Source organism: Scyliorhinus torazame, chromosome 11 (genome assembly GCF_047496885.1).
Source record: "Scyliorhinus torazame isolate Kashiwa2021f chromosome 11, sScyTor2.1, whole genome shotgun sequence".
NCBI lineage: Eukaryota > Metazoa > Chordata > Chondrichthyes > Carcharhiniformes > Scyliorhinidae > Scyliorhinus > Scyliorhinus torazame.
In genome coordinates, this window is record NC_092717.1 from 178,736,520 (window position 1) to 178,753,304 (window position 16,785).

At 48.3% G+C, this 16,785-nt stretch overlaps 1 protein-coding gene across 1 annotated transcript; it reads right to left on the minus strand.

Moving 5' to 3' along the window:
• Positions 1-4,128: 4,128 nt before the first annotated feature.
• On the minus strand, positions 4,129-15,091 carry LOC140385679 (growth/differentiation factor 6-A-like). Its single transcript, XM_072468081.1, has 2 exons — positions 14,615-15,091; positions 4,129-5,803 (listed from the first exon to the last, which is right to left on the minus strand). The coding sequence occupies exons 1-2, from the start codon at positions 14,973-14,975 to the stop codon at positions 4,929-4,931; spliced, it is 1,236 nt and encodes a 411-aa protein (XP_072324182.1). The 5' UTR covers positions 14,976-15,091; the 3' UTR covers positions 4,129-4,928.
• Positions 15,092-16,785: the final 1,694 nt, after the last annotated feature.

Consider the following 16,785-nt stretch of genomic DNA (forward strand, 5'->3'; position numbering starts at 1 on the left):
GGGTTCCAGAACCTCAACATTTGTGTGTATTGTGCGTTCCATCTGTTAAAGTTTCTGATTGTCCCTGATATCATTTTAAATTTATAAACAGGAGATCTAACCCTTTGATCCAAAATTTCCTTTTTTGACCTCTATTTTCTTAACATTGTAATTATTTGAACTTTATTTACCTTTACTAATTTTATAAATCGTATTTCTTAAAGGCATTTTGGTGTAATTATTGGGTAGGAGGTGTGGAAAGATTCAATGCCTTGGTGTACCGAGGAATAGTTTGAATGAAAACAACCTTAGGGTGCATTTATATTGCGAGTTAAATATTGATGCAAAATGAATGTTGTTTCCACTCATGCTTAATTCTCACGGCAAACCCAAACTCGGGGCATGCCCTGATTCTCAAACTAAGCAGAGTGAAACGACTTGGAGGAGTTAACCCACACCACTTCAGCCTGACGCCGGATGGTGGGTAAATCCACTCTGGTGTCATACCTGGTTTGCAAAGGTGGCCATGTTGGACCACCGGGACATTTGGTAAATCTGTCTGATATTAATCCAAAAAAGGAGCTCACTATGTGACTGTATCCATCAAAGACAAAATTGTCTCCTAAAGTTCTATTCGAAAGGTCTAGGTCCAGCCAGTTAGGAGCCAAGCAATGGATCTGGATCAAAAACAGAAAGTGCTGGACAATCTCTGCAGGTCTGACAGCATTTGTGGAGATCTAAATTCTGCCTCGCAGGGACCAAAACTTGTCGTTAAAACTTGTGCAGTCCCAGACGGAGAGCTGCTATGTAAATGCACCCTTATACATCGGTTTATGCCCACAAACCTTTCAAGTAAATAATTCAACCACTGGTTCCCCCCCCCCCTCCACCCCCAATATATTCCCATTGCAGACATTCTTTGCAGGCCGATTTACAAGTGGCAGCGAATTTATGTAACATCGAAATAACTGAATATACACCACGTTACAAGCATCACATTGAAAATATATATAAAAACAGCAGAATAGACGATAATTTTAAAAACATTACATTGATTGCTAAGTCTGGTTCCGTGACTGGCACAGACAGCTAGATATCTAGCGGTTCGAAAGCGTGCTGAGCAAGGCAAATGCATTGGTCCCACCCAAATGCTGGTATCTGTACTTTTTTTTTTCATTTAGACCTTCGAAATGAACCCAGAAATGACAAACAAATTGGTCAAATTAAAATTTAATGATACAGCAATAGTGAGAATATAGCCAATAAAAAAAACAACTATGTACGCCAGATTATCCGAAAAGATTGAAGTGAATTTGTCAGGATTCCATGAAATTCTGAGCATTGTAATATAATGTGAGGTAGGCATTGAAAGATCTCACTCCACCCTCGGTATAAAAAGAAATAAACACATTATTTTAGGACAATTACAACCTTGGGGATGTCAGACAATGTTTGATTGGCGTTTAAAACCCTGTACAACTCAAATATCATTCTTTTAAAAAATATTAGAAATATCACAAAGTTCAGAGTGCATACAAAGATCTATACATTATCTTTTTTTATACTTATTGTAATTGTTAACTTCTCCATTTTGCACATTAAAGTCTCGTTTAAATACACAAATATGTACAACACAACATATGAACAACAGTGCATCAAAGCTAATGTGCATTTTTTACACGGGTTGGGGGGGGGGGGTCGATTATTTCCCCGCCTCCTACTTGCGGGATCTTGCAATCCGGCCAATTTACAGTTTGCAATGTGGTCCCTTGGGGGTTACCAAGCAAGTGGTGATTCAACTGAGCAAAGCTTTACTAATGGGCAGAAGTGCACTTGTTTTTTAAAAAATCCTAATTCAAGCAAAGCAAGGCTCTCCAAATGTTTTCCCGTTGCGATCGCCGGCGGAAGGTAACTATTTGTATAAGAGTTTGCTTGTTTCCAACCCAAATTTGTAAATACTGTATTGTCTAGAGCTGGTGCGATGCCACCGACCCATTGTCTGCCTGTCCCTTTATCAAGGACAGCTTGGTCATTCCCCGATTGTGTCACCTCCCCACCCACCATCTCTCCCCTCGTAGTTTTTAATCACACCAGGCATTTTGAATTCCACCATTGATGTAATTACAATCTGCAACAATTCCTTTTTGGCCGTCGGCTCTTTCTCGCTGGTAATCTTGTCGGAATGTCAGAAGCAAAAAGGGCATTCTTTCAGCAAGAAACCTGGGGGACCGGAGTCATTGTCTCCTTTCATGAACTGGCGCTGTGTGTCTGTGACTGTTGGGTCTGTGACTGTGTGTGTTGTGTACCTTTGTGAGTCTGTGACTGTGTCTGTGACTGTGCATGTCTGTGTGTGTTGTGTGTCTTTGTATGTCTGTGTTTGTGTGTATGTCTGTGTTGTAAGTGTTTGTGTGTCTGTGCATGCTGTGTCTGTGTGTGCTGTGTGTTGTATGTGTTTGTGTATGTGTCTGTGTGTCTGTGTATATGCCTCTGTGTGTCTGTATGTGTGTGTCTGTGACTGTGTATGTGTGTGTTTGTGTGTGCCTGTGTGTATGTATGTGTCTGTATGTGCGTGTGTGTCTGTATGGGTGTGTGTCTGTGTGTGCATGTGTGTGCCTGTATGTGTGTGTCTGTATGTGTGTGTGTCTGTGTGCCAGTATGTCTGCGTGTGTGTATGTGCCTATGTCTGTATGTGTGTCTTTGTGTGTATGTGTCGGTGCCTGTGTGTGTGTATGTCTGTGTATGTGCCTGTGCATGTGTGCTTGTGTCTGTATGTGTCTGTATGTGTGTATGTGTGTTTATGTGTCTGTGTTTGTGTCTGTATGTGTGTGTATGTATGTGTATGTTTCTATGTGTGCGTGCCTGTATTCTGTGCGTGTGCCTGTATGTGTGCGTGTGTCTGTATGTGTGTGTGTATGTGTGTTTATGTGTCTGTGTGTGTGTGTCTGTATGTGCGTGTGTGTGTCTGTACCTGTCTGCGTGTCTGTATGTGTGTGTGCGTCTGGGAGATTGCCTGCACCTTTAAGAAGGCAATCGAGATCAACCGATAATTTGCGGCGAGGTGAGAGGGGGAAGGGGGAGGTGAAGGGGGGGGGGGGGGTGGACGGAAACTTTCTTCGAGATTTGCCCTCTGTTCGCAGGTCCCATTACTGTCCCCGTGCCAGCCGATGAAAGTCCCCTAGACTAAACTGGTTCAGTTTGAACAGGTGTCAGTCTGTGTACACACTCTGTGATAATCGCTGCAGACTGACCGAGCATCATCCTCCTCCACTAGGCCCAACCCCGACTGCTGCCATCTCACAGCAAGGAGGCGAGGGAGGGAGGGGAAAGGAGGGCAGAGGCGAAGGGGGGGGGGGGTAGAGGTGGGGAGAGTAGAGGGGAGGAGGGGCGAGGAGGCGGGGGAGGGAGGGGAGAGGAGGCGAGAGGACTGGAGGGGAGGGGAGAGGAGGGAGGGGAGAGGAGTGGAGAAGATTGGAGGGGAGAGAGGAGTGGAGGGGAGGGGATAGGAGGGGAGGGGCGGGAAGAGAGGAGGGGAAAGGAGTGGAGGAGAGAGGAGGGAAGTGGAGGGGTGGGGAGATGAGGGGAGGGGAGAGGAGTGGAGAGGAGGGGAGGGAAGTGGAGGGGTAGGGAGATGAGGGGAGGGGAGGGGAGGAGAGGAGAGGGGAGGGGAGTGGAGAGGAGAGGGGAGGGGAGGGGAGTGGAGAGGGGAGGGGAGGGGAGGAGAGGGGAGGGGAGGGGAGAGGAGAGGGGAGGGGAGTGGAGAGGAGAGGGGAGGGGAGGAGAGGGGAGGGGAGTGGAGAGGAGAGGGGGGGAGAGGAAAGGGGAGGGGAGGGGAGGAGAGGGGAGGGGAGGGGAGGAGGGGAGTGGAGGAGAGGGGAGGGGAGTGGAGAGGAGAGGGGAGGGGAGGGGAGTGGAGAGGAAAGGGGAGGGGAGGGGAGGAGAGGGGAGGGGAGGGGAGGAGGGGAGTGGAGGAGAGGGGAGGGGAGGGGAGGAGGAGAGGGGAGGGGAGGGGAGGAGAGGGGAGGAGAGGGGTGGGGAGATGAGGGGAGGGGAGTGGAGGAGAGGAGAGGGGAGGGAGGGGAGGGGAGTGAAGGAGAGGAGGGGGAGGGGAGGGGAGTGGAGGAGAGGGGAGGGGAGGAGAGGGGAGGGGAGGGGAGGAGAGGGGAGGGGAGGAGAGGGGAGGAGAGGGGAGAGGGGAGGAGAGTGGAGGGGAGTGGAGGAGAGGGGAGGAGAGGAGGGGAGTGGAGGAGAGGGGAGGAGGGTGGTGATTGTGCTGTCACTGATCTGAAGGCTGTTGGTGGGGACAATTGCAACAGACACCAGCCTGAGGACTGGATCGCCATTCAGCAGCGGTAACTTACACTTCTGCCTTTCCCTGAAATACCGGGGAAATCCCTCTCTAGGCTGACGCTGACTAAACCTCCCATTGAAGGAATAAACATGCGGGAGTTGACGTCCGGGAGGATTTTCCCCGAAGAATTGCCCTGCCTCCAGTTTCTGTGGTGTGGCCGGAACCATCCTCTGATGAATGGCTGTTCTGCACCAATTTGAAGGACTTTCTGTTCTCTCTGCTCCTCTGAATGAACGGAGACCTATAGTTATTTAGCCCCCTTATTGCTTGTAATGTGACACCTTATAGTGTGTGAACAATCTGGCTGCAGAGGGGTTAGTTACATACCGCCTTACAGGTCATTGCAGGTAGTGTATTACAATATCGGTGTCATATCCACTAAATGGCTGTTATATGAATAAATTACAGAGAACATTCTGGAGTGTATCCCTCTCTCTTCCCCTGATGTTTTATTCGAGAGGGCTGATGTGAGAACCCAGATATCTGAGTAGGTTTTTAAACAGCCGGCTCTGCTCCTCCAAGCGACCAGCCTCCTCCGTGGTGTCGCCAAATCTACAGGCGGTAGGTTCCCCGCCTCCGGCATAGGGAGGGGGGCAATTTGCTACCTGCAGCCGCAGGACTCCACCACCATGTCCTCGTACTGTTTGTAGACAACGTTGTTGCCTGCGTCGATGTACAGAATGCTGATGGGACTAAGCTTGGTGGGGACACAGCAGCTGGGAGGGGTAGAGTGGGGGTCCATGGAGTTCATGAGGGTCTGGATGATGGCGTGGTTGGTGGGCTCCAGGTGCGATCTGAGCGGGAAGTCACACACCCCTTCGCAGTGATAGGCTTCATAATCGAGGGGCGCGATTATCCAGTCATCCCAGCCCAGCTCTTTGAAGTTCACGTGCAGGGGCTTCTTGCTGCAGCGGGACTTGGACTTCTTGCCGTGCCGCTTGCCGTGGCGGTTGGAGAAGGCGGTTCTCCTTTTCCTGCGCCCTTTGAAGTGGCGCCTGCCCCCCTCCTGGGAGCGCTCGGCCTCCCCCTTCATCTCGCTGAAGAGGCTTTCCCTTTTCTCAGTCCGAGTGTACACCACCAGCAGCGCTCTCTCCTCAGCTGCTCGCCCCTCCCGGCCAAAGCCCGCCTGCCTCAGGTCGATGTCCACCCCGCTTCTCCTGCACGTCACCCTCAATTCGAAACAGAGCTGGGCCGAGTGCAGCAGCTTCAGCATCCCCCACAGGTCAAAAACCTGCCAGCCCTGGGTGTCCGGCTGGGCAATATGCAGCGTTGTGGACCGCAGTAATTCGGGTGACTGCCCCTCGGTCAAACAGGAGTACAGTTTGATGTCGTACAGACCTGGCAGTGTCTTGCCAAACTCCTCCGGCGTCTTTCTCAGTAACCTCAGCTCAGCCCCGACTAATTCCTCTTTGTCCGACAAGGTCGCGACATCAAACAAGTATTTTTGTCTTCTTAAATGCGAATGCAAAAGATGATCTGTAGGAGAAAAAGTGCAAACATATTAAAAGGTAGGACATAAACTAGATCAATTGGAAATGGTTCATGATCAAACCGAGTTTCTATATATATATATACACATATATGCACTTTCAAAAGTGGCTGCAGAGACTATTCTACTAATTGAGATGCCGTACTGCAGAAAGAAGGTGAAATCTTAACTTATGATTCTATAAGATTTTAAAAAATCACTGAAAGATTCAACTGGCTGAGAAAGCTACCTTCCCTGCACCGAATGATCATTCCAGTTTCACATTGAGCTCCACAACACGCTCCTTCCCTCTGGAAAAGCTGCTTATTGTCCAGTCACCAGACAGTCTACCGCCTCGTTTTGCCTCACTTATTTCAAAGCAAGTCGGCTTCAAGATGTTAAAAGCTGCTGCCTCGGCCCCAGTGTCTGCTCATTAGACAGATAGCAATCGCTGACATCCTTGGCAGCCCAAACTTCTAACTCGGCTGCATGCAAATAAGATTGAAAGTTACTTTCACAGTAGCTGCCAGTTTCTGCCGACTGGCAGGAACTGGTGATGGGTGTAAACGCACAGACCGCCGTTTTAATTCGGATCCCAGCGTGGTTGTTTTTAGCAGAATCATTTGGAATGATTCGGAGCCACGTTGGGACAGGTGCAACCCGAAATAACTTCCTCGGGACTTGCCCCAAACACACAATACAAATTAAACATGACAACAGACTAGGAAACTAAAACCTGAATACTGCTTTGATTTAAAGAGACGTGCTTACACTTAGTGTCTTTAAGCTGTTTTATGTCTTATTTTTTATTTGGGGATTGGGAGGGGTTAAACCTGCAGTTCCCAATCAATGATTAATATTTCAGCCTATTGGGCACGAACGCAAGAAGCCAGTATGTGTACACTCTCCCTGTCCTTTCCCGGTGGAAGTTTAGGGACTCTGTGTTAGATTTTATTTTTTGTCTTATCATATTGCGTTGACATTTCGGAGACTGAGTGTTTTATCCAATGGGTCATCGATTTGGTAGACGACCTCAGAAAGTTTGCAATAAATCCTTGTCCCAATAACCTGCTGGAGTAATTATTAAAACAGCTCTCATACACGGACGTTTTGAATGATCTCCATTGCTAAGAGCAATTGAGCTGATCACAGTTAACGCTTTTAAATAACAAAAAGGTCTTGCGACCACAGCTATGAAAAGTACAATCAATCTAGTATACAGGGGTCATCCATATTAGCCTTTGCCTTACACATTTTAGCGAAGGTGCGGCCTCAATAATATATCTGCAACCGTGCACATTTATAGCGATGTGTTTACTACCCTTTGTAAGTGTGTGTACAAAAACAGTCACAATTCCCAAGAGAAACCACTGCTTAACCCCGACCAGTCGGAAATATCAGTCGCCGTTTAGTTGGTTACATGTGGGCTGATCGAGTTAATCGGTATCCAACAAGCGGAAAAATGTTTTTGGCCTGCAAGCTCCAAAATGTGGATGAATTGATGGTGTTCAGTCCATTCCTGTGCGTGTGTGTGTGTTTGCTGGGGGAGCAGTTGCGGGGAGGAAGGGCATTGAGTGCTAAACACCGAGTGATGTCGAAAATCAAACATGTGCCTTTAAATAATCGAATCCTTCATTTCCGACTCCATTTGAAAGAAGCGGGAGTGTCTGCCTAGTGTGCAGATGTTTATGAAGGGCAGTTTTAATGCGCTATATTGTCCGAGCGGCGATCACACAACAGCAGAATGCTTACACGGATGCCTTTCCCTCAATAAATATACTCCTTTTCTTGTTCACGTACAAATGCTAGTCGCCGATTTTCGACCTTTTATTCACAATTTACCGTTCATCTTGTATGGGGAATGTGAAAGGCATGTGTGTGTATTCAACTTAGATGATGAAGTCATTTGACCAAACCTGTGCTTTGTCCTAACACTGATCCCAGCTGGCAGGTGGGTTCAGTTGGAGCAGACATCCCAATACAATGTAGGACATGAAAGAATCCTTATTGACTGTGCGCTCCTGTGTCCGACTGGGGAATTGTCTGGGAGCTTTCTTTTCCAGAAAACAACCAAACTCTACCACACAGGCCGAACTCTGCCGATTTGAACAGATTCGAACCAGATGAGCTATCCCATGCTCTTGGCTCCAATGGACACACTTTGATTAGGAGTGCATTTTTACACTCTTTTCACTCACGGCCTGTGCGTTAAGCATCGTGATTTTAATGTAAAAGACCTGTGGAGTAGACCAGACCGCCTGGTATTGTAATATTGTCCATTTACCTTCATATTGGTCCAGTTCCTCACTTTGTCAGTATGGTTTAAAATCAACACTCTTCTAAATGCAATAATCACCGATACAATTTACAGGATATTTAATGGGCAAATGGTGCCAGGCCGTGGTGTTAGAGCACTGTTTTCTCTCTCTCTCAAGGTTTCCCAGACCGCTGCCTGATGAAGGTTTACTGAATGAACGGGTTGAGCTGTTCATTCAGATGGTGCCGCCTAACCGTGAACGTGCATAAATCAGGCAGTCTTCACTACAGCAATTTTGGCACGTAGCAGAAAGAAAACATTAATTTTTTTAAAAAGAGAATGACCCCTGTCCTGGAATGTTACAGATATTTTATATGAAGAAAGGTCCACAGTCGTACCGACAGGTAGCTCGCAGGTGAGACAGGACGTGGGAGAATGTGCTATTGTTTGACACGACCCAGGAATAAATCTTTCGTTAAACCCGGGCCCTGTAATAATGTTGTCAAAGTGCCTTGTGTATATTTGCTGGAAAAAACACAGTAAAATCTCAGGATGATATTCACGTCAGAAAACCCCACCTGGCTTCTGAGGACCCCCCTCCCCTCCTCCCCTCCCAGATAAAGCAGCAACTTGGGCAGGAATGTTCTCACCGCCCTTTGCCAAACGTGTTCCAAACTCTCTGGAATGGGGAGAAAGGCTGGGTTTGGAAAAGGAGCCGGGGAGGGTGGGACCAGACGGCTGTATTGCGGCCAACCCCAGGCTTTTTGCTGATTTCAAACCGTGGCCCTTTTTAATATGGTCCCAATTTATCCACAACTGAATAAATGTATCACTCCAAAATCTACGAAAAAATGTGATCGGGTATCTTCAATCTAGAAAAAGAATACATCTGAGCGATTGGAGAATGATCATAGATCCATATTGGACAGCTGGGATTTCGGATCTTTTATTATTTTTAAGTACTATCTCCCTTCTCGACAGGGATAGTTTTTGAACTAAGTATTATATAAAATACTCCCTGCACATGAATATGTTAGTTGTTCACGAATATTCCTGTAGCTCAAGACATAGTGAATTTGCAAAAACCCAAAGAAAACATAGCGACTGCCTTTAGGATTTATATACCTATATATAGTATATATAGATTTAAGTGTGTATATATATATTATAGTATATATAGATTTAAGCGTGTTACATATATTATAGTATATATAGATTTAAGTGTGTGTATATATATATTATAGTAAATATAGACTTAAGCGTGTGTATATATATTATAGTATATATAGATTTAAGCGTGTATACATATATTATAGTATATATGGATTTAAGCGTGTATATACAGATATATAGATAGATTTAAGCGTTGTCGAATTGCTCGGAAAACTTCCCGTGGCTGCAAATCTTTGCACCGCGCACATTAATAGTTTAAGTATTGGTGTAGGTAGAGCCAGACGATTCACGTCAAACGTGCCATGTTGCCATGTTAGGGAGAACTCGGTCCCGTGGCTGCTGCCACCCTCTTCGCCCGCTAACTACATTCAATCCCATCCACAAACTTTGAGCAGGATCACAAAGTGGTGCAGACATGTGCTCCATATCCCAGTCTGCCGCTCACCATCTTATCTTTTCTTTTGTCTTCTTTCGAAGAGAAAGAAACACTGAATTAAAATTCCAAATGAATCTGTTTGAACATAGATACAGCAGGCAGGACGCACAGCACCAGCCTTTGTCCAGTTAATTTGCTACTACAGGACTGGACTTCAGGGTAAGATTTACTTTCAGATCATGGAGAGTGGGCAACAGCCTGAAAATGTGCTTCTCACTGCGTCTAAAATCACCGTGAAACTAAAAGAAACAATTCCTGTTTGATTTATTGCCCTGCCCACTTGCCTCTCTCTGCATATATACTTGTCGCTGCTTCTTTCCGCAAGTCTACCCGTTCCAATCCGTTTTCCTTTATCTCATGCTGCCCCTGTGTCTGCAATACTCCGTTTCCTCTACAGCATAGAGCGCTGAAATGGCTTCTTCTTGAGATTGGCTCTGGCCTCTGTATTATTGTACATCCAGTACGGAAGCGGTCTAATTTAAAACAGAAACCAATTTGCACTGTGCCAACATCGATTCTGGTCCCGGAGTGTCAACAGAATGAATGATGCTAACAAACAACAGGATGGGCAGAGATTCAATTCGAACAGTCAGCGAAACAATTTTTTTTTAACCCGCAAAAATATAAACCTGCGTAAACACGGAAGGAGATTCTGAAGTTCGGAACTGGAGTAATTTGATTTCAAATTGCTAGGTTACTCATTTATTTTAAACATCAGAAATCGGCTCAACGAGATTCACATTACCATCGCTTATTCCAAACTGATAAAGACCAGAAAATAAATGCAGTTAAAATTAAACACTCCGAATGCGGGTTTGGAAGTCAAGCTCCCCCAAAAAGAATCACCTATTAATCTTCAGTCGAGCATTAGTTTCTTCCGTATCGGCAGCGTTTCCATAAAACACACATCTTAAATGTTTGCACAATGCACGTCAAGGACCTTTCTTACCTCAGGTTCACGTTTCGACTTGGTCAGAGAACATGTTCCTCTGCCGATCCCCCTAATCGTTTTGATATCCCCTGTTCCTTCACTGTCCCTGAACACTGGGTAATATTAAACTTAGATTGGAACCTTCTGTTTGGGCAGTTCCTTTAAGCGTCTGTTCCACATTAGTGTTTTATATGCCTCTCAAACAAATCGAATACAAGGTCACCAAATAATTAACAGTTTCCAATTCCCCTTCCATCCATTAAAATACTTTGCTGCTTATATTTCATTTCCCCTGCTTCTTAACGTTTGTAAACTGCGCTCAGTCCGACCCACTCCGAGGTAACTGCTTAGACAAGAGAGTTTCGCTCGTGTGGATAAAATACAATGTCCGTGATTGTGGAAAGGTTGCCCGCTTTTCCAGGTCCTTGTCGTTTCGCAGCCGCGCATTATGCCCAGCTTTACTGTCTGTCACACTGGAAATTAAACCTGGAGCAAATAAAGGATTTCAAATCCAACTAATGATGTATTTAACCTCAAACAGACAGATGCGGTTCTCTGAGCAAAATCATTATTTCTACTTCAAAAAATGCAATAGTAGATTAAATTATGTACCATACTTACACAGACATAACACACACCGTGAGTGACACACACACACACAGTGACACACACAGTGACACATACACCGTGACACACACGCACAAAGTGACATACACATATACACACTGACACACACAGGGACACACACACAGTGACACATACAGAGACACACACAGTGGCACACACACACACACAGTGGCACGCATACAGTGACACACACATAGGGATACACACAGTGACACACATACAGTGACACACACACACAGTGACACACATACAGTGACATACACACACAGTGACACACGGGTGTAGAATAGTTACCACGAGTGTTTATAATGAGACTGGTGGAAAAATTATCCTTTGCCTTTAAAAGAAAATCGTGGCTGGGTGCTGCGGGTTAAACCTGCCGTATTTTCTTTAATTCCTTTCCCTAATTGTCATGTTTTACCCTGGAAAGCTGTAATGCTGGGGGTCCCGAGGCCAGCGCGTACCATCTGCGTTTTAATGAGTTACTTCATGTGCCAAAAGTAATTTTGCTGCATTCAACTCGTTCCTGTCTGATCTTGCGACCGTAACGAACGATGAATATCGCATACCTCTCCACCCTTGTACTCTGCTGCCTGTTTTTTGTTGTTAATGTCCTCTAGTTCATTAACCTATTTTCTATGACTCTATAACTGGCGGTGGGAGTCCTGGGTTAGAACAAAAACGGTCGGTTACAAACTGTACTGTAAGTGTTGTTGTTTTGTTAAAGAAGCTCCGTGGCTGCTAACAGAAAAATAACTCAGCTAAGTTCAAGAGAGCGAGAGAGCGGCGGAATTCACATTCGCCAATTAATGCCCAGCAGAGTAGCGATTGCGGAGGGTGGTGACTAGTAAAATAAATAACCACTTCAAGGGGAACGGAAGTTCTGTTGAGTTTTTTGGTGATGTGCCATTGGCTGGGCCAGTTCATTAAGGGAGAACAGACAATATTTGATATGTTGTGACATGAACACTCAATTAGATCATTGAGTTCAAATACTCAAATCACTGTCTTTATGCTAAGCAACCCTCAGAAGGTCCAGCGCAGGGTCATAGCGGTGACACATCAAATCACATCAGCGAGGAGACTGAGGCTCTTACTCCAGCCACTGCCTCTGCTGACACAAAGCAGGCCCGCGCCCACAAACTCTCACCAAGTTCGACCCCGGGCGGCAGCAGAATGACAAACTTACTTCCTGCACTTGAAGGAGGCATCGCATTTATGATGCTGAAGGAATTTTGTGTAAATCAACCCAAATATTTTGCAAAGCTGATTACTGGGTAGAATTGTGAAGAGGCTGAGGGCTCTGAGCAGCTCTGTAATCGGGTTCCAGTTAACGGCACATTTCTCAACAGGTCACCGCCACAACTGCTGTGACAGTGCGGGCAGGCCGCGCAGATTTCACCCAGGGATGTTTCTGAGCCCAGGCGCGTTGCTTTTGACGTTAACCTTTCCGCAACGGATTTAAACAAAAATAAAGACCAACCAGACGAGATCAAGTGCAACAATCCGTCCTCACAATTCCGCCCGTAGTTTTTAAAAATTGCAATCTTTGCTTTCTGGGTTTAGTCTCGCCCAAATCAAGATGCCGGGCCTGTCTCAGCGCTGCTTTGTCGGCTAACACCCCAAGACACATTTCCTGGTCCAGTTTCTGTTGGAGCCAGACTGTGGAATTGCTGCTTTTCTCAGAGTGCAACATCCCTGCTCGTTTTAAATCACACAACACGGGGGGAGCATTATTGCTAAGCCAAAATAAAACAGCAATTGATTTAAACTGCTGAAAGATGTTTGGAAAGAATGTTATATAGCTTCAATAAAACCTGTCCTCTCAAACCCTCAGGTGGAAGTGCCCTGATCAACTGATGTCCCCCCACCCCCGTGGCTGCAGACTTCCGCTCAGGTGCTCCAACAGATAGGCAGGCATTTCAAATCATATGTTAACCCAGAATGCTTACCGTTACTCCTGGGCACAAGTGCTTTTGTGTGTGTCTTATTGCGAAACGAGCCGGCTAAGCTGACAGTACAGGTGTGTTCTCCGGCTCACAACTGATGACTGGAGCTGCTGGCTAACCCACATTGAAAATCTCCAGGGCCAAGTGCCTGGTGCCCACAATCCCCACCACCCCATCCCAACTTCAGGAACACAATATTCAAAATCACCCTGAAATAGATGAAGGTGATTCACATAATCTCTGCTCAGCCCCAAACCAGTCCCACTGCTTTCAATGAACGCGGTGAGGCTATCTGTGTTTGACTGCAGTTTAACACTGAGAGATCAGGGTAGCTCCTTGTGTGTGTGTGGGGGGGGGGGGGGGGGATTTTACGGAGACCAGGAGCAAGGCCAGAACTTACAACAGCCATTCAGACCTAACATTAATTGGCATGCTATTAGTCAGGAGCAAACCGTCAGCCCAGGCTCACAAACATCCCTCCATTGAACTCATTCTGAGGGGATTAAACTTGCGCGGCCTGCCCACGTTGTCACAGGAGTTGTGGGGGTGACATAGAGAAATGTTGTCGTTAACTGGAACCCGATTACAGAGCTGGTACAATTCTACCCAGTAATCAGCTTTATGAAATACTAGGTTTATTTACACTTCCCATGAACGTAATACCCGTGGAATCGACTCTATGGCTGATTCTTCCAATCCTCCAACAGGTCAATGCACAGGTTTCGGTTTTAACGAAAATGAAGATAAAAGTGATCTTGGGGCGGCCGTAATGGGTTTAGTTATTTTAAAGCCACCTTTTTAAAAAAAAACTGAATGAATGCAGGAGGTAAGTGCCGAGAAAAACATACATCAACTGCTACAATGCAAGAGCAACTTCACTGACAAGTGGCACCAGTAAATGTCTGTGTTGAGCTGCTTAGAGCCCTGTTTTTTTTAAGGTTGTGTTTCGAAGTATTTTTCAAAATATTTTGAACACCGGGTTAGCCAGGGGGATCCCCGCATTATGTTGAATCAAATACCGGTGGCATTTGTCTGGGGGCTGTTATGTTCTAATGCTGCACGTTTAACCGAACGCAATAAGTGTTTCTAGAGGTAATACCCCCCCCCCCCCCCCCCCGAACTTTCCAACATTCTGGCCTCAGATTTATTCCTTGCAAAGGTGAAACTGCAAGCAATTGCCAGCAATCGCTCTCTTCCCTGCTGAGTAACCCTAACCCGATGCCAGATGCTCAGAACCCGTTGCACACAGATAGCTTGCAGACAGAATCTGCTTTCAACATAACAATGCAAAGGCATTTTCGATCTGAAAATGTACAAAGAACATAAGGAGGCGGGGGGGGGGGGGGGGTGAGAGGGAAAGCAGACGATAGCCCGAGCCCGTGGGTATAAGCCGGTTGCAATGTTTTTTTTTAAATACAAGAGAATGGAGATGTGTTGAGGACCAACCTTCCGCTCTGTCCACGAAACTTGTGATGGTGTTGGCAGACTTTGTGGCGCGGAGGAGACTGGCATTTATTCCAAGTTTCTGGGCTGCAGAGTATGTCCTGTACATTGCCATCATGTAGTGGTGAGGGGTGGCAGTGCGGGTCCGCCGCCCCCTGGCAGCCCGCTCAGCTCTCTCCCTGAGCAGCAGCAGCTCCCTCACATTGCCAGCCGCCCGCAGCGCCGCGCCGCCCAGAGCTGTCCCGGAGGAGGAGGCGCCGCCAGCCCGGGACAGCGACACGGCTGCCGGCTCCACGCGCTGCAAATCCCACCAGCAGCAGGTGACCGAGCACAGGAACAAGGCAGCGGCTCGGAGCGGATCCATCCCCGGCGGAATCTCAGCCCGCTCCGCTCGGCAGCGCGGATCCTTCAGCTGGAATATCCGGGCGAGGGGAGGGGGGATCGGAAACTCCTTCTTTTCAGTCTCAGGACGCCTCGCTTGAGAGCTCAGCCACTCTCTCTCTCCCCTCACTCCCTCCCTCTCTCTCTGTCCCTCCCGCCCGCCCGGCCGGCCGCCCGCCCCACCACCCACTGCCCCTCACACTCAGAGCCCAGCCCAGCCGCCACTCACACAGCGCCCGGCCCAGACCACTCGCTCATTGGTGGAGAGGCCGAGCACTGCCCTCCCCCCGCCACCAGGGGGCGGGGAATGGTCCTGGGGGCTATTTTGTGGCAGGGGGTTGGGGAGGAGTCCCCTTCAACTCACCATCACACCCCCATACCCCTACCCCTCACCCCCCAGACCCTATCCCCACACCCCCATACCCCTACCCTCACACCCCTCTCTCCACACCCCTACCCACTCACCTCCCACATCCCTACCCCCACACCCCTACCTCCACACCCTACCCTCTCACCCCCATACCTCTTCCCCCACACTCCCATACCCCTCACATCCCTATCCCCATACGCCTCACCTCCACACATCTAACCCACACCCCTACCCTCTCACCCCCACACTCCTACTACTCACCCCCACACTCCTCGCCACACCACCCCTACCCCTACACCCCTACCCCCACACACCCCACACCCCTGCCCCACACCCCAACCCCCACACCTACTACCACACTCCTACCGCCTCACACCCCCACACCATACCCCACACCCCTCACCTCTGCAACTTCACCCCTATCCCCCACACCCCTACCCCACATCCCTACACCCCAAACCCCTACCCCCCACATCCCTACCCCTCCACACTCCTACCTCCACACCGCCACGCCCCCACACCCCTCCCACATCTACACCCACACCCCAACCCCTCACCCCCACACCCCTGACCCCAGATCACCCACACCCCACACACCCCTACCCCCTCACCCCCACATTCCTCCCCACACCACCCACAGCCCTACCCACACACCCTCAGACCCCTACCCCCTCACTCCCCACACCCCACACTCTCATCTCATCCCCCTCAACCATCGCCAAACCACACACCCTCACAGCCCCTTGTTCCCCCACACTTCCTCACCCCTCACACTCCCTCACCCCTTCACCAGCTCCTCACTCCCTCACCCACACTCATCAGCCCCTCATTACCTCACCCGCACTTATCAGCCCCTCATTACCTCACCCGCACTTATCAGCCCCTCATTACCTCACCCGCACTTATCGGCCCCTCATTACCTCACCCGCACTCATCAGCCCCTCATTACCTCACCCACACTCATCAGCCCTCATTCCCTCACCCCTCACCAGCTCATCACTCCCTCACCCACACCCTCTCCCAGCCCCTCATTCACTCACCCACACTCATCAGCCCTCATTCCCTCACCCCTCACCAGCTCATCACTCCCTCACCCACACCCTCTCCCAGCCCCTCATTCACTCACCCACACTCATCAGCCCCTCACTCCCACGCCCTCTCACCAGCCCCTCACTCCATTACATACCCTCACCAGCCCACCACTTCTTCCCTCACCAGTCCCTCGCTCACTCACCTACCCCACACTCCCTCACCAAGAGGCAGCACAATCAGATAAATCTGAGTCTCCCCACCACCCCACTCCGATCACTCATCAACTCCCAATAATAACGCAACCCCGTGCCCACTCTCCCCGGGAAATGTTAACCATGTCAGGAGCAAATCTGTTGTAAAGAAGACTGCGCTGCCTGAGCCAGATGTTTTT

Bases quoted from the DNA above. Each gene is read 5' to 3' on its own strand.
- LOC140385679 (XM_072468081.1), bottom strand. From the start codon at position 14,975: ATGGATCCGCTCCGAGCCGCTGCCTTGTTCCTGTGCTCGGTCACCTGC. The intron at 5,804-14,614 runs GTTGGTCCTCAA...TTTCTCCTACAG, and splicing joins TTTCGTGGACAGAGCGGAAG to ATCATCTTTTGCATTCGCAT.